The sequence below is a fragment of the Saimiri boliviensis genome, chromosome 9 (assembly GCF_048565385.1).
Source record: "Saimiri boliviensis isolate mSaiBol1 chromosome 9, mSaiBol1.pri, whole genome shotgun sequence".
Taxonomy (NCBI): Eukaryota; Metazoa; Chordata; class Mammalia; order Primates; family Cebidae; genus Saimiri; species Saimiri boliviensis.
In genome coordinates, this window is record NC_133457.1 from 21,782,938 (window position 1) to 21,810,604 (window position 27,667).

A 27,667-nucleotide genomic window follows, 5' to 3' on the forward strand; every position below is an offset into this window, starting at 1 on the left:
GCGGAGCGGAGAGGGAGCCCCGCACTTTCTCCACGCGGAGCTGCGCAGAGTCTGAAATAGGTGCACGCGCCAGCAGGCCAGGAAACGAAAAGACAGCGCGGTCATTGGTGGAAAGCTGGAAGTGGGCGCCTCGGGGGCCTCAGCCCCACGAACACAGTCACCCAGGGAAGGCGAACTGCAACGCGCCCTACCATCAGCCGCCCGGCGCGCCTTCCCAGCCGTGTCGCGGCCGCTCCTGTGGGCGTGGCCGTGCGTGACCCGCCGGGGCGTCAGGCCCTCATCACCCGCCCCGCGCGCCTTCCCAGCCGTGTCGCAGCCGCTCACGTGGGCGTGGCCGCGCGTGACCCGCCGGGGCGTCACGTGAGCGCCCGGAGTCATGTGATCGGCGTCCGCGCGGCGCTCCGCGGGGGCTGCATCCGGCCAGGTCTAGGAGTTGTCACCGCTTTCCCTTTTCAGTCTCCGGCCCGCGCAATGGAGGAGGAGGAGGAGGAAGCGCGGGCGCTGCTGGCTGGCGGCCCTGACCAGGCCGACAGCGGTGCCCCCGCCGCCCCCAGGGCTCTGCCGGCCCTCTGCGACCCCAGTCGCCTGGCGCACCGGCTTTTGGTGCTGTTACTGATGTGCTTCCTTGGCTTCGGTGAGCCGGGAGGGTCGTGGGGAGGCTGGGGCTGATCTTTAAGGAATTCCTGACTTTCTCTTGAGGTAGATCGTCATCGTGGTCACTGGTGCCACCAGGCTCCAGCGCGGCTTCTGTTTTAAGCTCCTGGGCCTCCTCATTTTCCCCTTCGCGGCTCCACCCACACCTGTGGATGCTGCTGGTTACTCCGCGACAGGTACGTGGAGGTCGAGGGACTGAGCTGGGCGAGTTTTGTCCCGCTCTTTTACTCTTCAAGAAGTCCCAGGGGCTAGCAACTCGCCATAGATTTGAAGGTAACTCTAGATTTTCAAGGTTGCTCTCTTGGCACACGTGTTCGGAGGAAATTAAGAAAGCCTTAACTGTTCCTAAACGACTTTTGTTTGGTTTTTGGTGAAACAGGGGCTCGCTCTGTCACCCAGCCTGATGTGCAGTGCTGTGAATGTGGCTCACTGCAGCCTTTCCCTCCTGTGCTCAAGCGATCCTCCTGCCTCAGCCACCCAAGTAGTTGGGACCACAGACAGGCATCACCATACCCAGCTATTTTTTTTTAATTTTTTTTTTAGACAGTGGATCTTGCTATGTTGTCCAGCTTTTAAAACACATGAATGATTTTGGCAGTCTTTTATATATTTCTCACTCTTCTTTGAGAAAATGTATGAGCGTGTCTTGCTGATAACTTCAGTGAGTGGGTATGTTCTCTTAATCTTCACTCTGCCACCGTGAAGCAATCATACTGGACTGGACTTGCGGTAGTCTTGACAGTGGTTTGTTTTACTTATGATATCTGATGACTCAAACCATTTCTTGATCATTAGAAAAAAATTTTTTCTTCCTATGTTATAGTTTTTAATTTATTAAGCAACTAGTCTAGTATGAATTTGGTATGAATGCGTTTTTCAGGAGCCCATGTAATCAGCAGGTTTAAGAATATGATGGTGGATAACTATGCTACTGCTGGACCTTATAAGTAGACATGAAGGATGCTTTGGGCTTTGGTTTTCTTGCAACTCTTTTTGCCCCCTCTCCCCTGTTTTTTTTTTTTTTTTTAAAGATGATGCCCATCCTTTAGCTTTAAAGCATGACGTTGAATCCCTTAAAAGCGATTAAAGCAGAGTTTAGAAACAACAACAAGAAAAAAAAGAAGAAGAAGAAGAAGAAAAAACAACAGTAAAACATTAAAAAATTGTCCCTACTTAAGCAGACAGTTTTTTTGGTAAATTCTGGTTATCGGCCTAGGTTTCAGAAACCAGATTCCTACCTTTCTAATGACAGTTTTTATTGCCATTAGAAACAATAGCCTCGTGTACTTGTAGAGTTAGTAGAGCTATGGAGGCAATATTATCTTGTAGCCTACTAAGGCATCTAAATTATTTTATCTTTAAAATAAATCTGAGTGCATGATCAGATCTCTCCCGACTTCTCTCTTTCTAATCCCCCCAAAGTATGTTTTAATTTAATTCTGTAAAATTCTCAGTTTTATTTTTCTTCATTCCTGGCACTGTATTCACTAAATTATTTAGGTAGTTTGTAGAATTAGACAACTTGTTTCAAACATTGGTTTTGTCAGAATGGTTATAGCCTATTCCTTTGTTTCTTTTTTTCTTTTCTTGTTTTTTTTTTTTGAGACGGAGTTTCACTCTTGTTACCCAGGCTGGAGTGCAGTGGCGCGATCGCTGCGCACCGCAACTTCCGGCTCCCGGGTTCAAGCAATTCTCCTGCCTCAGCCTCCTGAGTAGCTGGGACTACAGGCACGCGCCACCATGCCCAGCTAGTTTTTGTATTTTAGTAGAGATGGGGTTTCACCATTTTGACCAGGATGGTCTCGATCTCTTGACCTCATTATCCACCCGCCTCGGCCTCCCAAAGTGCTGGGATTACAAGCGTGAGCCACCGCGCCCGGCTATTCCTTTGTTTCTAAGCGAACATTATTAGGAAACTTAGGTTGTTTGTAATGATTTTAGTGTATGTGTGCTTGTAAATAAGGAAATAAAGAAAATATAGATGCCTTCTGAAGATGTTAATAAAATAATATATATGTGAAGCATGATGAAAGTAAAATAGAAAAACGTTTAATTGTTGATTGTTGACTTTTTAATTTAGTTTCCCAATATTTGATGTGTATGAATACTACTAACTTATGGAAATTATTTGCTACAACTTAGAAAATACTGGTGGATAAGAAAGTGGTTCAGAAATGTTTCTGTAGTGTCAGCCCACAGTATCAGCATTCAGAATTGTAATTTCAGTAGTAACTGCAACTTGAAACTTTTATATAGAAAGTATTATTACTTACAAAGTATTTGCTCTTTTCTAGGCAGCTATTTTTGCTATGATAATCCTGCTGCCCTTCAGACCCAGATTAAACGGGTAAGTTGATTTTTCACCTTTATTTCTTTTGTTTTCTTTAAAGCAAGTGTAGCTGTGGAGGTATTATCAACCGTCAGGAGGCCTGGTCTGAAAAGTCCACGGAATCTGTTTTGACATCTGTAGTCACCAGATCCACAAGTTGCAAAAGGTGTTTTTAAGTTGAAACGAGCTACTTACCACAAATAATTCATTGATAGCACATATGTGACTTGGAATTGTTTCAGATCTTAGATAAATAATTATGTGATATTTCCACAGTATTGCCAAAAATGTGAGCAGGTTTTTGTTTGCATTTCACTCTCCCAGCTCTTAGTCATCTGAATGACAAATGATTTGTGAAGATAGTTTTTTTGCCTTCTTAAATAGGTTTCAGTTGTTACTTTGTTTTTTAAATGTGGATACTGATTGCAGAGGATTGTCCTTGTCAGGAGTTTTAGTCTGGTTTTGTATTGTAAAAACATACTTGATATTTACAGTTTTTTTGGTATTTAGATAGTATTTTTTCTTTGCAGGTTCTTTTTAACCTTTGGACAGGGAAAATGCATTTCTCTTTCATTCGTTCTAGAATGAAAGAAAAAGGAGATAGGAGCATGCTTGAGGGGATGGAGAGGGTAGGGTAGGTAGGGGTAAGCTAAGATTATCCTTGTGTATGTGGGAGGAGTCCACATATACAAGGATAATCTTAGCCTATCTCTACCTGCCCTACCCATGAAGCCCCTGAAATGGCATGTGAACTCAAGAAGTTCCCAGGGTTCCGAGGTGTGACAATTTTTCTGGGCTAGGGGCCATAGGTTTCATGAGATTCTCAAGGAAGTTAGTGACTTACAAATGGTTAAAAAAACTTGCCCTTTACAAAAAAAGACTGTAACTACTTTCTATTTTAGATTGTCATATTTTGATTTGTTAGGTGCTAAACTTAACTATTTGGAAAGAAAAAAGTTTTATTTTCTTTTCATATAGGATATGCAAGTGAATACCACGAAATTCATGCTGCTGTATGCCTGGTATTCTTGGCCCAATGTAGTTTTGTGTTTCTTTGGTGGCTTTTTGATAGACCGAGTATTTGGAATACGGTAAGCTTGAAAAAAAGTTTCATCTGTGAGTAAATCTTACCTGATTATGAGAAAAATACAGAGCTAGATTAAGGTGTTTCTAGAAAGAACCGAATAAACTTCTCTATTAACTATGATAGTTTGCATGAGTTTTTTTAAAAAATGAATTTTATATCTCTGGAATTGGTTTTTGAAATTTGGTATTTCAGTTAAGGTCAGGACTAGTAAATACTGTTGATATAGGTAATTCAGCTATCTGTAGGAAAATTGTACTCACTCTTGGGATCAGATAAACCAGGTTCTGAACCTCATCATTGCCGCTTGCTCATTTTCCTGGCCGTTCTGAGCTGTTTGCAGTTTCCTGAGCTCCAGTTCTCTCATTGCTAAAATACAGATGATTCCTACCTTGCAAGGGGGTTCTAAGGATTAAGTGAGAGATGGATGTACAGTATTTGGCACGTAGATAGTATGTGCTTCCTCCAGCCCCAGTGAGATTTTCTATTTCTGCTTTTCTTAGGGTCTAAAAAATTCTGTGGCCACTTCTGTTAGATGCTGAGGAAAGAATAACACTATAAGCTTAGCCATTGTTCATACTTATTATTGTATGTTGTTAGTGGAACTGAAGAGGAATATAGACTGGGAATATTTTCAGAAGGCAGAGACCAAGATGATGAACGGTCTTCAAACCATGTCTGGTGAATAAAGATTAAAGAAACTTTAAGAGTTTATACCTGGGGACTAACCTTTAAAATTTTTGAAGAGTTAGAATATGAAGGAAGAATTAAGTTTATTTTGTTTGGTCTCAAGAGAGAGAATTAGCTGGAAATTTCTGGGGAACAGATTCCTTTTAATATGAAGAGTTTGCCTGGTCAGATTGTCAGGAGATGACAAAAATTATCTTTCTTTCTTTTTTTTTTTTTTTTAATTTCTTTTTTATTTCCAGCTCCTGTCTAGACAAAAATTATCTTGGGACCATAGTGAGTTTATCCAGTGCTAGAGAACATTCAGTAGAACATGGCATGGCCATTTCACAAGAATCTGGAGAGAGATTTAAGTTTAAGAAGTATGGTTACTCTGATGGCCTTTAAGGAATCTGCTAATACTGGCATTTTATTATTCTAGGGGAACATTAATCAGATGCCCAGATTGTAGGATGTTAGACTTGTGTAACGTGGTTGATATTTGTCCTTTTAAAAATAGGTTTTAGTTATCCAGAATTGTAACCACTTAAAATTACTTACTGTAAAATTCCTTGAAATCAATCCTAAGCACTTACTAGAAATTTTATAAAGAATTTATGTTTTTAAATAGTTTTGACCGTGGGAGCTTCTTAAAGATTAGTTGATTATTTTTATTTAAGAGATGATAATGATTTAAACTAATATATGCTATTGCTAAAGCCTCTGGAATCCCCTTAGAAGTCTAGACCTCTGTAGATTAGCATTCAGCCTAGGAGAGTTGCTGGCTTCAGAGAGAGATGAGCCCTTTATTTTTTTTTCTTTGGAGGGAATATAGAGGGGACAAAAACAGCCAAAGTGAATTATTACTAAAGGACTTTGTGATTACTAATATAAACAAATTAAGAATTTTTTTTTGTCTTTCCCTTTCCTTTCTCTTTCTCATTCTTATTCGTTCTTTCCCAAACAGATGGGGGGCAATCATTTTTAGCTGCTTTGTTTGCATTGGACAGGTAAGGAAGGCCAAAACATTCATTGATTATTGATGGTGACTTTTACATTCTTATCTAATTAATTCCATTGGCAAAGATGTGTTCAATTAATGCCCAGCTTAATTAAGCAGAACCCATAAATGCCGATACGATGCAATCCATAGTCTATTTTAAGTCTTGAAATAAATGAACATTAAGATTTTAACTTCACAGATTTATTAAGGAGGAATATTAAAACCATTGTAGAAGTTGCGATTTATCATGTTACTTTTTTGCTTCTCTTTAATACCTTGAATTTACTTTTTCATTGATTTGACACTAACTTCTACATTATAGGTTGTTTTTGCTCTGGGTGGAATATTTAATGCTTTTTGGCTGATGGAATTCGGAAGATTTGTATTTGGGTAAGTAATGCATAATTTTATTTATCCTAATGTATTATTGTTTTAGTGTTCACCTCTGAAAGATTTTTCAAAAACATTGTCTCTTCTGTGGAATTACTCCACATCCTTGAAACCTAGCTTCATATGTATAAGAGTATTTCTTAGTTGTCTTAGTTTTCCTTTTAAATAAGCAACAATTTTGAGTGGTCCTAGTCAACTCTGTGTGGGATTTAAGTATTAAATAGTTCTCTAGCAATGATATTTTTCCTAGTCATTTTGCCTGTTCTGTTGTATTAGGGACTATGATTTGAACCACATTTAGAAAAGTGTAGACTATCAATTTCTAGGTTAGTGATTCATGGACATTTCACTCTTTCTTAGCAAGTGATGTGAGGGTCCTTTCAACCCTGTCTAAGAGTCTTGCTTGAATGAACTCAATACATGTAGGCTGACTATTCTGTGTCAATTCTTGTAGACTAATTGTTCTACCTGAATTACATTGTTTGTGCAGTGAGCCATATCATGCAGTCAGTAAGCCTATTCAGAGACCAGCCTTGGGCTTGCTGCCCTGAGGGACTCACATGGCAGAACTAACTCAGTCTTAAAATCGTAACTTATTCAAGCTTTGTACAGGTATCAGGAGCATGTAGATGTAGATGACATGCCCCAAAAGTGAGACAAAGAAGGAAGTGAGAGAGAAAGGAAGCAGAATGTATGTAAAGATATGACAGGGATTCAGAAACAGAAAAGTGCTCAGAAACGGCCTTACAGATGAAGTGGGCCTTGACAGAAGGACGGGATTTGGACTAGTGGAAGAGAGGGAAAATATTTTTGGACTAGGACAGAGTCACAAGAAATAAGACTATTTATTAGTTGTCTTAAGATTATTTCTTAGCCTTAATACTGAGGAGGGCTTGTTGTAAGGATATCGAGCAAGGAAGCTCCTAATTGAAGGCCATTGGAGGAGATTCATAAATACTGGAACTTATTGAAGGAAAATTGAAACCCAAGAAGCAGGAGAGTGTTGAATATGGAAAGTGAATGGGGGACTGACTGATGGAGAGCTTTGCATATTGTTCTAAAAAGTGTGAATTTTTATGTTTTCACAAAGCATGGACCACTTTTCCCACATCTGCATTTTGTATAATATTAATGGTGATGTAGTAACCAAGGCTCCTTTTATTGCCTGTCATGATTATTATTGCAGCTTGTCATGTGACTCCAACACTTAGCAGTATAAAACAATCATTTCCTTATGCTCATGGACTTTGCGGGCAGGAATTTGGACAAAGTATAGCAAGGACAGTTCGTCTTTGCCCTCAATGTCTGGGGGCAAAGATTCATGGAAGGCTGGGGCTGGGATCGTCTGAAAGCTCATTGACTCACACATTTGACACCTGGACTGGGATGCCTCAAAGGCTGGGACTGCTGACTGGGGCACTTACATGTGGCCTCTCCTTGTGGGTTGCTTTCTCATAGCATGGGGGTAGTGGTTCAGGGCTCCAAGTGCCAGTGTTGGAGTGAAAGGGTGATGTCACCTTTGATGAGCCTTGGGATCACACTGCCTCATTTCCACCATATTCTGTAAGTTGAAGTAGTTACAAACCCTCCTGGCCTCAAGGGGAGGAGACAGAGACCCCATCTCTTGATAGGAGAAGTGCCAACATTTTCAACTGCTGCATTGCTAACTATAGTATTTCTTTAAAGTTGTGACTTTTCTGTGTTTTTTTTTTCTTCTGTTTTTAGGATTGGTGGAGAGTCCTTAGCAGTCGCCCAGAATACATATGCTGTGAGCTGGTTTAAAGGCAAAGAATTAAACCTGGTGTTTGGACTTCAACTTAGCATGGCTAGAATTGTAAGTATAGTGAAAAGCCTGATGAAGCCAAATGGGAAGCAAAAGATTAAATCTTATAGTTCTCTCTTAAAAATTACAGGATGAAATGTATTTGTATATGGTAAATTAGATATTAACTTTCATGTATTTCTCTAGAACATAGCATAGCATTTCCCTTGAGTAAGGCATTTCTAACCTTATTTCATTTAGTAAACAGTTTAAAATGGCATGTACATTAAATTAGTTCAAAGAATCTGAGGATAGGGAGGGATCTTACAAATTTTGCTGTCTGATTTCTTAGCCATTTTTGGCATCCCTGCTGTGAACCTCTCCACATATGGCTGTCCAGGTTCTGTTTGCCATATTTCCAGGGATTGCAAGCTTGCTCTGTGATCAAGCAGCCCACCTACTTCAGTGAACTTCATGAAGCATAACCTCACATAGCAATGAAACCTCCCTTTACAAGTAGTTTTTACTGATGGCTCTTCTGTTCTCTGTAGGGAAAGCTTCCCTCCTCTGCTGTGCTGTGCTCCTTTGTAGACAGCTCTTAAGTTCTTGGTCATATGTTCTCATTTTCTGTGGTTGCCTGAGCCACATGACATGAATCTGGCTCCCTTACCATGGTGCAGTCTCTCTGAACTTACCTCAGTTAGCCAGTAGTCCTGTTGGTATTTGGAACCTAGAAATGATCATGGTGTTTCAGGTTTGGTCTGATAGAGGCTACCCAGGGGGAACAACATTATGGTTTTTCTTTTGTCCTTTGTTTGTTTCAGACAGGGTTTCACTCTTGCCCAAGCTGGAGTGCAGTGGCACAATCTCGGCTCGTTGCAGCCTCGACCTCCCAGGCTTAAGTGATTTTCCCACCTCAGCCTATAGAGTAGTGGGGACTACAGATGTGCACCACCATGCCCTGCTAATTTTTGTATTTTTTGTAGAGACGACATTGTATTTTTATTAATGCAGACTATAAGGTGTGTTGGCAGTCCCAAACCCCATTAGGTTTTTTTCCTCATAAATTCCCATGAATAGAGTATTAAAACAATTTTTTTTTTTTGCTGCTAAAAATCAAGCTTTCAAGTTTTGACTTTTAATAAGTGTTGTGAAAATACAACATAGTCTCTGGGAAGAAGAAATTCTATATAAAAAGCTTTTAATATAATACTTCATCATGTGAGTATTTCTGTGTTTTTATACATGTAGGTTCTTTCTGATTTTTCACTATTGTAAGTAGTGCTGTAGTCTAACTTTGACTCTTGCTGTCAAAGTTATATGAATCTCTTTTAGTCTCCTTAGACTAAGTGTCTGTGAATGGAATTATTAAGTCAGTATATTTGTTAGGATGTCTGAGGACTGTTGAGACATATTTCCACATTATCATCCCAGAGACGTTTACATCCCCATCTGTGGGATATGAGAGGATACCTTTTATTGTAGCATTGATAGTACAGGCTATTATTACTTTTTAAAAAAGTTACTGTATCACTTTGATAGGAAACATCTAAATATTTGAATTTGTAATTCTTTGGTAAATAGTGTGGTTTTCCATTTTTCTAAATTTTATCTATAACAATATTCCCAGAGGCTTCATTACGAGTCTTGTGCAAGTCAAGATATGTTTGTGGCAGTTTGTGAATCTAGTTGTCTAACAACTTTTTAAAGAAGGAAGTAAAATCAGTTGAGTATGACTAAGCTGACTTCATCCTGGTTACTAGAACATTGGGTTCTTTTCTGTCATTTTAAGTTAGTTATAATTCATTAAGCTGCATTCTGAGGAGCCCTAAGTTTCTGTCTTTCTTTATGTGTGCATATTCTTTTGATGATAGAGCTGATAGGATTGTTAATGGAAAATATGTGGAGTGTGGGGGAAAAACAACAGGGGAGCTCAGTATGGCAGCACAGTTTTTGCTTAAGCAACTGTAAACGCTGTAACCTAGAACTTGATACTCTGCCCACCATCTCCCAAACCAGCTCCTGCTGTAGTTTTCACATCCTCCGTTAAAGGCAGCTGGGTTTTGGGCATGTTAGATTTGACATGCCTGCCATTCATCCAAGTGGAAATGTTGAGTAGGCAGTTGCATATACAGGTGTAGAATTCAGGGGAAAAATCTGGCCAAGTGATGGAAGTTCAGGAGCAAGGAAAATGCTACTTAAAATTGCAAAACTTGGTAAGATCACCAAGACTGTGAGTGTTGAAAGAAAAGAGATGATGTCAATTGACCAAGCCCTGGGGCCCTTCCCACATTTGCAGATTGAGAAGATTGAGGTGGAGCCAACAAAAGGGCTCCACTGGGGTGGCAGAAAAGCAAGGGGGACACTACAGGCTGTGGTATCCTAAAACCCAAGAAAAGAAATCAAGGTGGAGAGGAAGTCAGCTGTGTGAAATGCTATTGATTGGTCAAACACTACTGAAGACTGAGAAATACATATGCCTTCAACAATATTCTCACAGCAAATACAGTAGCAAATTTTACGTGGGCGTTTTTTATAAATTGCAAGCTAATGGCATTACTCAAATGAATGACAAGATAAGCAGAGACCTACTGGAAGCTTTCTCCAATATCACCAAAAATAGAAGTTCCACAAAGATAGGATGTTGCCTTAATTATCCTTTCATTCTAAAATATCTATTAAATAACTATAATCTCTATTAACTATTTAAAATATCTATTAAATAAAATAACATGACCTGGCTTAGCAAGTACTCAATAAATGCTGGAATAATGAATTTTAAAGTAACAATAGTGAAGGAAAATCAAAAGGTTGCTGGATCTCCAATCCCGAGCTAAGACATGAATAATAAGAAAAATGAGAAGTCCACTGAAGATATGTGGTATATGCTAATAATTCAGTTGTCTAAACAAATGAAACTCAACAGCTCAGGCAGTAGAAAAATCATGGAGAGGTAAATCCAGGACCCTGCCGAGGCTACACAGGGAACAAGAGAAGCACAAACAAGACGGAATCTATGCCACCCCCGGCAGCTCTATAATGGAATAGCTCTTGGCTGTTTTGATCATAAAATCATCTTACATGGACCCTAAATACATAAATCAGATAGAAGTTCAGCAGCTTTGGCTTAAACTGAGGTGGATGCCTGAGATCTGACTCATTTCTCCTCCTCAAGATCTCGCTACCACTCTCATAACCCCTAAACTGCCTCTAAGAAGCCTCTGAGATTGCCTTCTAGAAACTCAGGACAACTTATATGCAAATATATCTATGCTCTGACCACTTCCCACCACACCCACTGCTACCACCCAGGGCTAGGCCCCCTCATCTCTGTTTTGGATTAGTGCTATAGCTCCCTAACTGGTGCCTTAGCTTTATCTTGTGGTCTGCTTTGAATGTAGAGTGAGTGCTAGAATGAGTCTGTCAAAATGTCATGCCACTTCTCTACTCAAACCCCGGTGGCTTTTTCTCTTACACAGAATAAAAACTGAAAGTTCTCCTGTAGCTCCGCTTCCCACCATTTCCTCACTGGGACCTCATCTCATCCTCTCCCTTCTCCATTTGCACTGTTCCAACCTCTACTCTCCTTGCCATTCCTTGAACTCTCCAGGTGAGCTCCTCTTGGGGCCTGCACAGTGGCTGTTCCTCTGCCTGGAGTGCTCTTCCCTTAGGTATCCCCACAGTTTTCTGCAAGTTTATACTCCAAAGTCACTTTCAGCTGGGAGGTCTCTACTCCCAATTTTATATTCTCTCTTCCAGCTTTTTTTTTTTTTCCCGTTTTTAAAAAGTACTTGTTGATATTTAATATAGTAAATATTTTACTTTTTTTTTGCCAAAAAAAAGTTGGATATTTTTACCAAAGAAAGTTGGATATTTTTGTGCTTTATTTTTTTGAGATGGAGTCTCACTCTGTTGCCCAGGCTGGAGTTCAGTGGCACAGTCTTGGCTCACTGCAGCCTCTGCCACCCTGGTTCAAGTGATTCTCCTGCCTTAGCCTCCCAAGCAGCTGGGATTACAGGTGCCTGCCACCATGCCCGGGTAATTTTTGTATTTTTAACAGAGTTGGGATTTCACCATCTTGGCTAGGCTGGTCTTAAACTCCTGACCTTGTGATCCACCTGCCCGGGCTCCCAAGTGCATAATTTTTACTGTCTTCTTTGTGGACATTCAGAAGAAGATGTTTTTCCCCCAGATTTCAGTGCCGGGAAAAGTTGTGTTTTTTCTGAGTTACTGGTATATTTTTGTCTTAGGTACTCTGGATTTTATAACTCATGTTTCACTTTTGCTTTGGCTGGTAAGAAGTCCTACAGGTACTGTGTTATTTTTTATACTAGTAGTTTCTAATAAATAGGCTGTTCCCCGCCCCCCCCCCCCCCCCCCTCCGTGGTAACTATCTGTGGCTTTATCTTGGTTTGTCAATTTTTTCTTGTAGTGTTTTTTTTAAGGAAATTACCTCCTGTTTAATTTGGATCCTATTATACCTATTTCTCTGAGCCACCACAAAGCCCTTTTTTGGAACAAAGCAGAGGTGTATATAATTGAAAATACTACTGTTGGTTTTCTTTCCTTCTCATTTAGGGAAGTACAGTAAACATGAACCTCATGGGATGGCTGTATTCTAAGATTGAAGCTTTGTTAGGTTCTACTGGTCACACAACCCTTGGGGTCACACTTATGATCGGTGAGTGAGTCCCATGTCCCACATCTCATCTCTCCTGAAAGCTTGTCATAGGAAGTATCGAGCAGGGAGGAAGGAACACTGGAATTTGTGTCACTATGGTTACAATTTTGTCTCCAGGGTTCTAATGAACTCTTTGACATAACTAGAAATAGGCTATCATTTACCCTATTTGTATATTAATTTCCACTTCCTGAAAATGGATTTAAAATTTATTAAAATGGATGGCCTTATTCCTTGTCGTCTACTTATTTTTATTTTGAAACAGAGTCTCACTCTGTCACTTAGGCTGGAATATAATGTGGTGATCTCGGCTCACTGCAACCTCCACCTCCTAGGGTCAAGCAATTCTCCTGCCTCAGCTTCCCAGGTGGCTGGGATTACTGGTTCCCACCACTGTGCCCAGCTAATTTTTGTATTTTTAGTAGAGATGGGATCTCACCATGTTGGCCAGGTTGGTCTCGAACTCCTGACCTCAGGTGATCCATCTACCTTGGCATCCCAAAGTTCTGGGATTACAGGCATGAGCCACTGTGCCTGGCCTGTTGTCTACTTTAATATTGCCATTTGCATCTCATACATAAAAGATTATGTATGTAAAAACTCTTTGAGAACAACCTGAAAATTTATTTAGGTTAGGTGTTAAGTAAAAGTCCATAGCATAAGGGAGAATCGTTTCCTTTTAATCAAATACTGACCTTTTCAGTCTGTGCCTGGAGGGCTTAGATTTTATAGAAGTCTGGTGTGATATGATACGGTTGAAAAACTGCTAAATTGTGAGTCAGGAGCCTTGGGCTCTAATGCTAGCTCTTACTAGTTCTGTCTTCTTGGACAAGAAAGTTAACCTTCTATGTCTCTTTTCTTTTCTGTAGAAGTACACTTGTTTCAACAAGACTGTATAGGTCGTTACTGTCCCTAAGTTCTCTTGGCCAAGGCTCCATGGTGCTAGATGCTGGCTGGGTCCCTGGGAAGTACACGATGCCCTCTGGGTTTACCCCTTTTGTCTTTTCTCTGGGTAGGCAGTTTGTCTAACAATGTGTGGTATGTATTTGGCTGTTTGCAGGGCTCTAGAGAGACCTGTGTGATGATAGGGCGAAAGCTCTGTGCCCAAGATATGCACATCTTTTATTCAATTTTTCCCCAGTTTTTAAATTGCCACAAAATTCTACATATATATGGGTACAGTTTGATGTTTCCATACACAGATATATTGTATAACAATCAAATCAGAGTATATAGCATATCCATCACCTCATGCATCTGTCACTTTTTTGTGGTAACAACACTCAGAACCCTCTCTTCTAGCTATTTTGTAATATACAATTCCTTGCTGTTAACCATAGTCACCCTACTGTGCAATAGAACACCAGAATTTACGCCTTCTAATTATAACTTTGCACCCCTTGATTTATCTCTCCCTGTCTTCCTGTCTTCCATCTCCTCCCCAGTCTCTAGTTAAACCACAGATCTACTTCTACTCTCAGTTGTTTTTTTTTTTTTTTTTTTTTAAGATTCTGAGTATGAATACTATTTGTCTTTCTGTGTTTTATTTCTTATAATTCCTTGATACATACAGCCTGGTAAAAAGAGGACAATGGCGTGGTAATCCTAAACAGGCAAGCATATTTAAAGATTCTTCCAAACTCTCCCTCTCAAATCTTTTGTCTTACTTAAAACCTCCTTTTTACTCTTAAATGCTTCTTAGTATTTTATGTAATTTCCTCCACAATGGGGAATTTTAGAATAAGACTTTTAGAGCCAGAAAAGACCTGTGCCATCATCAAGTCAAATCCTCTTATTTAAAACTGGGGAAATTGAATCTGAGAGAGCTTATGTTCCATGTCCAAGGTGATTCAGCTTGTTATAAGCTTCTTTTGGAAATTCTTCCCGAGAAGTGTACCGTTACCCACTCTTTATCCTGATTTTCTATAGTGACGTGAGATTGGCATTAGAGAGATATGCTGTTCTCACAGGAAAGAGCTTGAGAGTACTGTGCTTTGGGAGGGTGGGGCTGGGCTGCCAGAGCAGAGGAGCAAAGGCTGGGGACTCCGGGAAAGCGTCCGAAGGAAGAGAGGTAGTTAAAGAGCCTAACTTGGCTTTCATCATTTTTTCCCTGGCATCCATTGACAATTGGTGCTTAGACTGAATTAAGAAATGAGGACTAATTCAGTAGCTGGTCATCAGCTTTCTTCAGTCTGTATGCTGCATTACAGGACTAGACTAGTTTTTTCTAGTCTTTTCCTTCTAATCTTTAACTTTGAACTGTGAAATAATACAGTAAAAGCTACTACTGTTTGCTGGGTATTTAAATGTACTCTTCCTCTTCCTCTTCTGTCCTGCCTTAGTAATTGTAGATTTTTCTCATGTCTTTAGGTGACATCCCTTTCAATTGCTGCTTTCTGCTGTTTATGTAATGTACTTCTCTTTAGGAACCTTCAGTTTGGTTCTCTTGTTGGAATCTGTTTTTCTTTTTTTTTTTTATTTAGGGGGTATAACATGTGTTCTTTCACTAATCTGTGCCTTGGCTCTTGCCTACTTGGATCAGAGAGCAGAGAGAATCCTTCATAAAGAACAAGGAAAAGCAGGTAAGTATAAATGAAAAAATGGGACTTCAGGAAACTATGGCCTTTGTGAGATTTGACAATGAGATAAGTTCCTAAAGAAGTTTTATAAAACCAGGTGGAGCTTAATACATGATTTTTTATTTCCAAATTGATTTTCACTTTTCTAAATTTTTAGATGTATTTCTTTTCCCCTTAAACCTTTTGGTAGAGTTTACATTCTTGATTGTTCTTTGTATATTTGCAAAATGGTTATGGTTCTTGGAAGGGAGCAGGGAAGGTAGATGCCAGTTTTAGGTTTTGCTTTTTTAATGTTATGTCTATGTAAGTTATCCCAGAAATAATGTTTGTATGATATACTAGAAAAGCATCTTTTAAAAACTGAATTGCAAAGATTAATCACATGATTTTAAAATATAATCTTGATTATAGATGAAAGCTCCTTAGGTATGCAAAATTATGCTAATAGTGTCTTCCCTTTCTTCTCTAAGGTGAAGTTATTAAATTAACTGATGTAAAGGACTTCTCCTTACCCCTGTGGCTCATATTTATCATCTGTGTCTGCTATTATGTTGCTGTGTTCCCTTTTATTGGACTTGGGAAGTGAGTATTCACTACGTTTCCATTGTTCCTTGTCTAAATTATCATGAGAGTTCAATCACATAAATGTAGTTTTTAAAACAGTAAATCTTGCTTCTCTGGTTATAGTTTATATTTTCACAGGAATTACTTTAGATCCTAGAATATACATTTTACTTTAGCTTAAGGTTTAGTATTGGTTTTATACTTTTATTATTCTTTTGAAGAAATACCTGTATTAGTCTGTTCTCATACTGCTAATAAAGAACTACCCAAGACCGGGCAGTTTATAAAGGAAAGAGGTTTAATTTACTCACAGTTCCATAGGGCTGGGAAGACCTCAGGAAATGTATAATCATGGTAGAAAGGGAAGCAAACACTCCTTTTTTCACATGATGGCAGGAGAGAGAAATGAGTGCCAGCAGGGGAAATGTCAGATGCTTCTAAAATCATCAAATCTCGTGAGAACTCACTATTATGAGAAAAGCTTGGGGGAAACTACCCCCATGATCCAGTTACCTTCCACAGGGTCCCTTCCATGACTTGTGGGGATTATAGGGATTAAAATTCAAGGTGAGATTTGGATGGTGACACAGCCAGACCATTTCGATACCTAATAATGTTTGATTCGTAATATTGATTTGTTTTTATAGTTGATTTTAGACTAGTATTCTTTTTTATTCCCTCTTTATTCCTTGATTAGAAAGGCTCTTACTGAGAATGGAGACTGTTTATTGGTGCACTGTGACTGGGCACATCTCCATTTTTTAGCTGTAATTCTGCAAGACTTAAATTCTGGGTTCAGCATGGATACAGGGAGGGGAACAACCCACACTGGGGCCTGTAAGGGGTTGGGGGTACTAGGAGAGGGATAGCAGGGGGTTAGGGGCTAGGGGAGGGATAGCATTAGGAGAAATACCTAATTTAGATGACAGGGTGATGGATACAGCAAACCACCATGGCATGTGTATAGCTATGTAACCTGCATGTTCTGCATGCACATGTACCCCATAAGTTAAAGTATATATATATATATACGTATATATATATATATAAATTTATATATATATATATATATAAATTATATATATATATATATAAAAAATTTGGAAAAAAGTATATATATATATACATTTGGGGTTCAAAGCAAATTCTTCTTTGCTTTATCCTCTCCGCCTCTCTCCTTTTTCATTGGCAGCTGCTTAAGCTGAGCAATGTGTGTTTGTGTAGATGTATGGTTTATACTCTTTAAGTTCAGGCTGTCTTTTTAAGTAATTTGAGACAAGATCCCTATTTATTATTTAGCAAAGTACCAGCCAGTACTGCTTTTAAGGAAAAGAAGCAGCCTTAAGTCCCTGTGGTAGTATATTTGATTTTCTGAAAATTTGTGTATATTGCATGCTGCATACCAGAAAAGGAAAAAAATAGGCATCGTATTTTATTTAGTTTTATTTTATTTAGTAAACATTAATATAAATACTGAAGCTTTAGCAGATTGCTTTAAGGTGAATATCAAATAAGGTGGAAAATAGTATCAAGGAAGAAGTTAATTAAACTTGAGTTATTTTTATTCAGCTTTATTTTTTGAAAACACAGTAGTTCTCTCTAATATGCTAATTTATCTATCTTTTTAATTTTAGAGTTTTCTTTACAGAGAAATTTGGATTTTCTTCTCAGGCAGCAAGTGCAATTAACAGGTATTTTTATTAATTTTTAAGTGCCTATTGCATACGAAGTGTGAGTCTTTATAACCAAATGTTATAAGAAGCAAAGCAGATGTATGTGACTTAACTATTTTTAGTGTGAAACTGAGAGGACATTGGGACTTGAATTCCAAATGGCCATGTTTAAATTAGTGGAAAACCAAAAAAGTCTTGGACTGCTTTTTATATTTCTATTTTCTGATGACCATTTTATAAGAATGTTAAATGAGTTAGGATTTGCTTTGTCTGATATTTTCAGGACTTCCTTGATAGTCATGTTTGGCTATGTTGCATTTCATGAAATGTCTTATGTTTTCTCTGGGCAGTGTTGTGTATGTCATATCAGCTCCCATGTCCCCGGTATTTGGGCTCCTGGTGGATAAAACAGGGAGGAACATCATCTGGGTTTTGTGCGCGGTAGCAGCCACTCTTGTGTCCCACATGATGCTGGCCTTTACGATGTGGAACCCTTGGATTGCTATGGTAACGTCTGTGTTAGCACGTGGTGGGCTCAGGGCTTCAGCAAGGAGTCTTGTCATGTTCATCTAAGTAAGCATGCTCAGCACATTCAGATGACAAGGCCTGTGATAGTGGGGAAACAATGTCTTGATTCCAATTTCTACAAAATAATTATTTTTTAAAGTATAATTATGAATTATTAACATATGAGGCGTCTTTTAATTTCATTTGGTGTATTTAACCAGTCAGTTTCAGTGCTGAAAGAGAATTTGAAATAAAATGACCTTATAAAAGCCAGAATGCTTATTAGCTCCATTTGTTTTTCTAAAATAAATTACTTAAAAGAAGACATTCCATCATACATGGCAAAAAACAAAACAAAACTATTGGACCAGTAACCATTCTTTTTCTTAGACTTGCTTAGTAGGTTAAAAAGTGATAATAAATTCAAGTTTTTATTATTATTCTTCAAAACGTCATTTTTAAGACCTGAGGCCCTAGTGCTTCATTTTCTACCTGTTAATAAAGGAATATCTGGAACACAAATATCTGTGTAGTGAGTGAGAATTTCTGTAGAAGTGTTTCTGCAGATACAGAAGTATCTGTATACAGAAGTAGAGATGCTACAGCAGGGGGTTTGCATATTTAACCTCTTGGTAGAAATTGTAAAACTTCTCCAATAACTTTCCACCCATGTATAACTCCAGAAATGTGCAAATGTGACTTTTTTTTAGCATCCTTGCTAGTCGTGGGCATTGGCATTGTGTCAGTCTTTGCCAGTCTGATAGATGTAAGTGTTACTCATTTAGATTTAAGTCACAACATTTCCTTTTTAATAGAAGAAAAAAATCAGCATTAGGTGAGGTTTACCAAGCATTGGTGGTGGTCATTGGGTGTTAGTGACTCAGAGGTGGATGTTGGACTGCTGGCATGATGTTGCCTTGATTGCCTGATCTGTAGTTCCCAATAAATACTGGAAAATTAGCTTGTCTGAAACATGGGTAAGAACTTTTAAAAAATTACCTTTATTTTCTTACTTGGCCCTTGACTACATCTTGGGCCCTAGGCAGTTATGTATGCCTATAATAGGATGACAAGTGAAAACGGTTAAGACAGTGGAGGGATACTCCTAGGGCATAGACTTTCTTTTGTATATTTTGAATATGAATTTTAGCCTAATCACAACAAAATTTGCTTGAATATTCATCTATTAACTACTCTGTCACGTTTGCTGATCTACATTAAAGGAAAATCACATTGTGGTTAATGTAAGAGCTTGACATTTTTCTGTGTTGCTTTCTATAGTGTCTTCTGGGAATCTCCTATTCATTGCTTGCCTGTGCATTGTGGCCAATGGTGGCATTTGTAGTTCCTGAACATCAGCTGGGAACTGCATATGGCTTGTAAGTATTTACACTATGGATCATGTATGTCTCTCTCTGCTGTGTCAATTTGATTATCATATAAAACTCCAGATCTGAATCTAGTTGTCATCAGCTTCTGGGACAGCTCTGAACCTGGAGATAACTGGAAAAGTCAGTAAATCTGCTTAAGATACTGTTGTGGCCACTAAGGAGCCTCCGGGAAGAGGGCTGGAGTAAACTAACCCAGAAGAGATCCTTGCTGACATTACAATCTCCCCGCTTGTTTATGTGAAGCTTCTCAATGAGAAGCTGAGTCCAGTCCCTGGCACAGAAAGGCAAAAGGGGGAAACTATACCTGTGGTTGGTGTTCACATGGCCCTTCTTTCATTCAGCACAAAGGTATTGAGTCCACATTGCACTTAATGAGGCAAGCTCCCTTACCTTTGAGCAGTCTAGTAGTGGAAATAGTTATAGGGTAAAAACCAATCCAAAATCTAATCAAGTCATCTCTGGTTGAAAAAGTCTGAACACAAGTAGAATGTCGTTCACAGATACTAATATTTATAATGAAGTGTTAGCCTATGTGTGAAGACCTTTGAAAATGAAGCATGTCTTTATATTTCTGCCATTGTAGCATGCAGTCCATTCAGAATCTTGGGTTGGCCATCATTTCCATCATTGCTGGTATGATACTGGATTCTCGGGGATATTTGTTTTTAGAAGTTTTCTTCATTGCCTGTGTTTCTTGTGAGTATTTCGTGTGACAATAGTTTCTTTTACTACATAACAAATTGTTCTTATTTTTACTTAGACGTGTCTCCCAGATTTGCCTAATTCTTGCCTGTGTATTAGAATTTCATAGCTGGTGACTTTCTAGCCCTCTGAAGATGCACAGGTATTTTTCAGGAGATTCCTATCCTTAAAGGTAGTGATGGAGTTGGTTTCATATTCTGTTTTAACTATTTACAGTTTTTAAAAAACATTTTCCCACTTAAAGTGGAACAATTTGAAGAGCCCTGAGTATGTCCCTAGTGTGACTCTCTGGAAACATTGGTATAAGTTAGGTGTAAGTGCTCGTGGTTATTCATTAGGCAGTTTTAAATGGCTTTTATTTTTAGTCTGTAATTTCATTGGTTTGAAATAGGAAGCATTAGGAAACTTGAAAAAAATATAAAAATAAATTAGCATTTTTCCATAATCTTTACCCTATGCATAAATTTGTTTATCTGAAAAGAAAATTTTTCTTAACACATTAAGATGTCTTTTATACTTCAGTATTGTGCTTAAAATAACAAACCACATTGACAATTTTATCAAACTTTGTTTTCATTCACAGGGAATAAAGACTATCCATACCTGAAGTGTGGTATTTGCAGATAATCCTTATGAGTTGCCTTGAATGCATTTTATTATCTCATAAATAAATGTGCATGTCAAGTTTTAAAGATAAATGTTTAAAAAAGTGGGTCATTTAAGAATTTCAGGTATTAGGTCATAAAATGTTTTTTTGTCTGTTTTTGATGCAGCATGTGGTTAAATGTCAGTCCACAGTTCAACACACATATTTGAGTCTCAAACCAAACACTGTGCCGTTTGAAAATGTTTTTCTATTATTTTATTTTATTATTGTTACTTTCTTAGAGATAGGATTTGTCTCTGTCACTGAGGCTGGAAAGCAATGGAGCAGTCAGAGCTCACTGTAACTCTGAACTCTGGGGTTCAAGTGATCCTCCCACCTCAGCCTCCATAGTAGCTAAGACTACAGGTGTGCACCACTGTGCTTGGCTAATTTTTAAATTTTTTGTAAAGATGTTGTCTTGCTGTGTTGCCCAGGCTGGACTTGAACTCCTGGTCTCAAGTGCCCCTCTTGCCTTTGGAATTATAGGCATGAGACAAAATAATAAAGTAATAGGGCTGCCCTATTATTTTAAAGTAAATTAAACCTTGTTCTTCACTTAAGGGAAAAAGCTAAGGGAAAACTTGAATTTTGAGGTCTTGACTTGCTATGGGCTTCTTGGAGTCTAATGATCACATTTTAATGTTTGGTTACTTAAAATTTATAAAATGGACATGGTGTTTTTAGACTGAAAACCCCCAAAAGATTACTGTTTGGCTTTCTCTAGAATGATGAACAGTCAGGGGCTGGCAGGAGTTTTTGGTAAGTCCTGGAAAGGACCAGCACTGAGAAAGGAAGAGGAAAGGGGGGAAGGGCTGGCCTGTGGCTGGGGTGGCTCCCTTTTTTGTAGGGGCTTCGACTTCTTTGTTTCTGGCCCTGCCACCCCTGGACTGAGTAGCCCTTGGAGAAAATGCTGTGTAACTTATTTTTAGTGCTTTTGGAAAATAAAATAATGTGAAAATAATACTTTTATTTTAAATGCCAGTTAATAAAGGTTTGTGTCTAAGCTTTACTTCATAATTGTGATTACATAGGAATCATTGAGAAGAAATACATATTTTAAGGACCTTATGTTTTTTTCACTCCTAGTGTCACTTTTATCTGTGGTCTTACTCTATTTGGTGAATCGTGCCCAGGGTAAGTAGAAGATCTGATACTTACTTCTCAAACCACAGTGGTCATCTTGTGGGGTTTCTGGGTTGTCTGCCTCTTTGGGGGCCAGTGCTTTAGTCCATGCGGTAATGACTTTCTGTTCATAATGATGGAAACACGTGATTATATAATACATAATTATGTTTTCTGGGCCTTCACATTTATTAAAATTGCTGTCATTTAAAAAATCTTCTAGCCAGATCAGTTTCTTATAAAATCTTAGATGTTATTTTTACACTAGCGTAAAGAAATATGGCATTTAAAAAGTAACTTGAAGCCCCTCTGTGTTATTGTCCTACATTAAAACAAATAAGAACTAAGCAAATTGATAGCTATAATTTACATTTAAAGTTGAAGATGTTTGGTTTATAATTAGAAATTAGAGTTTATTTTTTTTCTAATTCATACTATATATATTAGTGCACTTTTTTTGTTATTCTTTGTAAGATTTTATGTTGCCCTTAGTAATTTTTCTGACTGCTTGCTCCTAAAGGGTATTATATATATTTAGTAGAATATAATATACAGCTGCTTAATTTTAGATCATTTCCTTTTTTTTCTTTAATAGTGTTCTTTCTTTCCTTCTTTCTTTCCTTCTTTCCTTCTTTCCTTCTTTCTTTCTTTCTTTCTTTCTCTCTCTTTCTTTCTTTCTTTCTCTTTCTCTCTTTCTCTTTCTCTCTCTTTCTTTCTCTTTCTTTCTCTCTCTCTTTCTTTCTCTCTTTCTTTCTTTCCTTCCTTCCTTCCTTCCTTCCCTCCCTCCCTCCCTCCCTCCCTCCCTCCCTCCCTCCCTCCTTCCTTCCTTCCTTCCTTCCTTCCTTCCTTCCTTCGACAGAGTCTCACTCTCTCCCAGTCTGGAGTACAGTGGTGTGATTACAACTCACTGCAGCCTCAACCTCCCAGGCTCAAGTGATCCTCCCACTTCAGCCTCCCAAATAGCTGGGATTATAGGTGTGTGCTGCCACACCCAGCTAATTTTTAAATTTTTTGTAGCTATGAGGTCCCACTGTGTTGTCCAGGCTGGTTTCAAACTCCTGAGCTCAAGCAATCCTTCCACCTTAGCCTGAGATTTACAGGTGTGAGCTTCCACACCCGTTCATTTCCTTTAATTTCTCTTAATTTTTGTTATTGAATATTAATACAATGTCCCAATTAACAATACCTGAAGCAATACGTAAGTCCAAACTTAAAAAATGCTTAAATCAAGGGGTGATTATATCACATAAGAATTCCATTTTTTTCCTTTGGGAAGGTTCCAGTAGGTAAACAATTTCTTTTTATCGTTCATAGCTTTTTCTGTTACTTAAAATACAGTATATTTGTGCAAATGATTGCATGTACCTGTGTATGGTTGAAATTTGCTTATTGATAATACTTATATGGAAAAGATTCTGTGTTTATTTGTGTCTTAGGTGGAAACCTAAATTATTCTGCAAGACAAAGGGAAGAAATAAAATTGTCTCATACTGAGTAAGTATAAAAAGGATGAGAGGTTGTCTTTATTTTGGAAATCTTAAATATGAGCATTTCATTTCAAGGTTTGGACTTTGAACTTTTTGAGTCTCACACCTGTCATCTAGGGAGTGTAGTGGCACAATTATAGCTCATTGACGCCTCAACTTCCTTGGCTCAGGCGATCCTGCCATTTCAGCCTCCCAGGTAGCTGGGACTGCAGGTGTGTGCCACCACGCCTGGCTAATTTTTTGTCTTTTTAGTAAAGATGGAGTTTTGCCATGTTGTCCAGGCTGTTCTAGAACTCCTGTCTCAAGTGATCTGCCTGCATCGGCCTCCCAAAGTGCTGGGATTACGGATATGAGCCACTGTGCCTGGCCTGGGCTTTGAACTTCTAACAGATTAGTCTTTCTTGAGTTTTGAGAGCTATTATGTCTGGAACTATTATAACAAAATTCTTGTTTGATTAGAAAATTTAAAGACGGATATTAAGGCTTAAAATGAAGGGAAAAAATTGGGTTTAAGTTGCCCTCTGAGAGAGAGAGAGAGAGAGAGAGAGAGAGAGGGAGACAGAGAGAGAGAGAGGGAGAGAGACAGAGAGAGAGAGAGACAGAGAGAGAGAGAGAGAGATACCTGTGGTACTTGTAGTTTATTGGAGGAAAGGCCTTTGTCCTAAGTGCCTGGGCTGGGCTTACCCTTCCATTTTTTCAGATATTTTCTTTTTTTTAACTAGTGGATAATTTTTCATCTTCTGGTACCAGAATGTGGTTCTGTGTTCTCTGACTCATTTGTAAGAGATTTAAGTATATAGCATGGTGTTTAACTTATTTTTTTCTAAAAGTATATACTGAACCGTAATAGTGATTCTGTTTCCTGTTATTTCTAATATTTTTAGACATCGAAGTTTTTATGATTTTAAACATTTATTTGTAAATATATATACCATGTAGTTGTAAGTTTTGTGACCTTTGACTAGGTTAAAATCTGGTAGAATAGTCTGTGTTTTTGAGATGGGATGGCTTTGGTCATGTTAAAATCACTTTTAACAAATACATCTTAAAATAATCGTAAATATCAGTTTTCGATATCTTTACGATAGTCTCATGTTAAGTTTGGTAACAATATAAATGTCTTAGAGTAGGAGAAATGGTTAAATATATTATGACACATCCATGTAATATGTTGTTAAAATGTTTTAGAAGGATTTTTAATGTCATAGATACTTAACATGCTATATGTTAAGTAAACAAAAGATAAAAATGCAAATATCCTAATTTTATCCAAGAAAAAGTATGCTGTTAATTGCTTGTCTTAAACCCAATTACTTATGTATAATAGAAAAAAATACCACTAGAAAAACCTCAAAATAATTAAAACCTCAGACTATTAATTAAAACCTCAGAATATTTTTCAAATTTTCTACATTGATCTTTTGTGACTTTTAGAATCAAGAAGAGTTAAAAAGTTACTCAGAAAAATCGTGTAGCTTACTATTTGCTATTACATGTCTTGTAATGATTATGATTTTCATTTTATAAGTCAGATGAGCTTCATGTTTTATCCTTCCTCTTTCTGATAATTTATTGCATTATGTTTTGCAGATGAGAAGTTTAAATGAATGTGTCATGAGAATGGACTTAACACATCATTGGTTTGAAAACCTCCATTTAAAAAAATTTAGAGTTTAGTCACTAGAAAAAATAATGGACTGGAAAGTTATATTTACATCCACATATACCTATTTCAAAGTGTATTTGTGAGGATTATTGTAGCCTGTGTCTTTTGTATTGTGTATTGCTGGAGAACTCTACTTTTAGTAGGCTAATCAATAATGAAAGGGTTAGAAAATTGCTCTGGAACATCCAGGTGAACTTCAGGAAGGACAGTGAAAAATAGAAAGCATTGGAGCTTCTGTTGAGATAATCTTAAGTATATACCTTAGGGATATCGTCTTTTCTTTTCTTTTCTTTTTTTTGAGATGGAGTCTCGCTCTGTGGCCCAGGCTAGAGTGCAGTGGTGCAGTCTTGGCTCACTGCAACCTCTCCCTCCTGGGTTCAAGCGATTCTCCTGCCTCAGCCTCCCAAGTAGCTGGGACTACAGGCATGTGCTACCACGCCCGGCTAATTTTTTGGTATTTTTAGTAGAGATAGATTTCACTATGTTGGCCAGGCTGGTCTTGAACTACTGACTTCATGATCTGCCTGCCTCTGCCTCCCAAAGTGCTGGGATTACAGGCATGAGCCACAGTGTCCAGCTGGGATACCGCCTTATGTCTTATAGCTGGAAAAAAAAAAACTTTGAGGGGAATAGAAGGGCTACTTTATACAAAATAAACAGTGGCATTTTTATAGGCCTTCCTTTCAGTGGTAGGGCATAATGCTAGGGAATATGTGAAGATGTTTTTATGAAGTCTTTCTGATCACGACCAGTAGCTTGTGCTGTATTCTGTAGTTACGTGGATTGCTGAGCAATGACCCTTTTGAATTTCTTATTTCTGTGTTACTGAGGACCCTAATCACTTAGGGACATAATTTTATAGTACAAACTTTCTGTACAATTTTTCTTATAGTCTAATTAGTAACTAAAAAGTGTTCTCCAAATTATAATTGCCTATTTACATGGATAAATAAAAACACTGCACAAAGAGTACTTGATGTCTTCTTTTGATTTTAAAAAATACAGACACCTTGATTTTAGCTTTTATCCATGCAGAAGATTATCTAGATGAAAACCCAAGTTAGAATAAAGAAACCTTGCCCAATTACAGTCATTGAAAGATTGTGGGGTAGCTTTTTCTCCAGAGTAGAACTTTAAGTAACATTTGTGTTTTTTTATATTAAGTAAAATATGAATATGAAGCTTCTCTGATAAACTTTAAAAACTTTTTAATGTTTTTAAGCCTTAACATATTATTTGTTAAAGTCAAGGAGTGCAGATATTTTAGACAAAATGCGAAACCAATGTGTTCAGCTGATTGTATTGTTTATAGTACCTGGCATGACATCGTAAGCCTACATGTTCGGAAACAGATTGAAAGTATGTTCCTTATGCAAGGTGGCTTGGTAGCTTTATTTACATCTGTTTAAATCTGTTTTTCTGACGTACAGTTTATTGTGTTGATATGGTTTGTCTCTGTGTCCCCACCTATATCTCATCTTGAATTGTAATCCCTATGTGTTCGAGGGAGGGACCTCATGGGAGGTGATTGGATCATGGGGGCAGTTTCTCCCATGCTGCTCTCGTGATAGTGAGGGAATTCTCATTAGATCTAATGGTTTAAAAGTGTGGCACTTCCCCTTCACGCTCATTCTCTCTCCTACCATCATGTAAGACGTGCCTTGCTTCTCCTTTGCCTTCTTCCATGATTGTAAGTTTCCTACCCCAGTAATGTGGAAGGCTTCAGGAAGGCCTTTTATTTATAAGTTACCCAGTCTCGGGTAGTATCTTTATGGCAGTATGAGAACAGACTAATACATGTGTCATTATTGAGTTGTTAATTCTTTAGGCTCTGACTGCCATATGACTGTTTCAGCACATGGGTATTGAATATTGACCTCACAAATCGGGGAGAATGCAGGAAGTCCACACTACTGCTGGAAGGCCAATGTGGCCTGGCCTCTTGCCTTGTCTCTCCACCACCTCTGTGCCCAAGCCAGTGAGCTGCTTACATGTTTTCAAATGGGTTGTGTTCCTTTCCCTCCCTCTGGCTTTGCCCACTCTGTTCCCTTTGCTTAGAATGTTTTATCTAAGGCCCTCTAGAACCTGTTTTTACCTGATTTATACCAGAAAACCTTAGCCCTCAGCCCAGAAGCATTCTTCCTCATGCAAGTTCTTCCTGATCCTTCAGGCCATTTATTGAGTTCTTCTAACATTGCTGCAATCTTGCAGTATTCCTTTTTTAGCTTACCTCAACTTATAATGAAGAATTTGTGGTAATATGGGCATGGGTGTCTCTTCCTTAGATTGTAAGCTCCTTGAGGGCAGGACTGCATCTATTTGTTATTGATGGTTGTATCAATAGTGCCTAGCAAAAGTAGGCACAAAATAAATGTTTTTTTGAATGATATATAAAAAGGAGAGTAAATTAGAATAACCCTTTTGGAGGACGAATTGGCAATATGAATAAAAAAAACCTAAAAGAGGGGGATGGTGGTAGGCTGCTTGCCTTTTGGCTTAGCAATTCCATTTTTAATAATTCATCCTAAAGAAACTATCAGATAAATATACATGTAAATATATTTTAAGACAGTATCTTCACTGCCAGATTTTATAATAGCCTAAAGTATAATACAAAGCCACTGTGATTTACAAGAATAGGAGATTTGTTAAATACATCATACTATATACTTAAAGTGAAATATTAAGTAGTCATCAAATGGTTTTGTTAGAAAACATTGACATGGAATAATGTCGATGGCATTTTTACATGGAAGATTCA

At 38.2% G+C, this 27,667-nt stretch overlaps 1 protein-coding gene across 2 annotated transcripts; it reads left to right on the forward strand.

Moving 5' to 3' along the window:
• The first annotated feature begins 359 nt into the window (after window positions 1-359).
• MFSD1 (major facilitator superfamily domain containing 1) lies at window positions 360-26,122 on the forward strand. 2 transcript variants are annotated; one of them, XM_039480192.2, is made up of 16 exons: window positions 360-634; window positions 2,949-3,001; window positions 3,962-4,074; window positions 5,701-5,743; window positions 6,059-6,126; window positions 7,852-7,960; window positions 12,467-12,569; window positions 15,053-15,151; window positions 15,619-15,730; window positions 17,347-17,403; window positions 17,736-17,892; window positions 19,174-19,271; window positions 19,867-19,979; window positions 21,718-21,765; window positions 23,190-23,247; window positions 24,831-26,122. In XM_039480192.2, exons 1-16 carry the CDS (start codon window positions 472-474, stop codon window positions 24,832-24,834), a joined length of 1,398 nt encoding a protein of 465 aa, XP_039336126.1. In that variant the 5' UTR covers window positions 360-471; the 3' UTR covers window positions 24,835-26,122. The 2 variants fall into 2 exon arrangements, with proteins under 2 accessions (XP_039336126.1, XP_039336127.1); XM_039480193.2 differs by lacking the exon at window positions 24,831-26,122 and having other exon boundaries at window positions 23,190-23,251.
• Window positions 26,123-27,667: the final 1,545 nt, after the last annotated feature.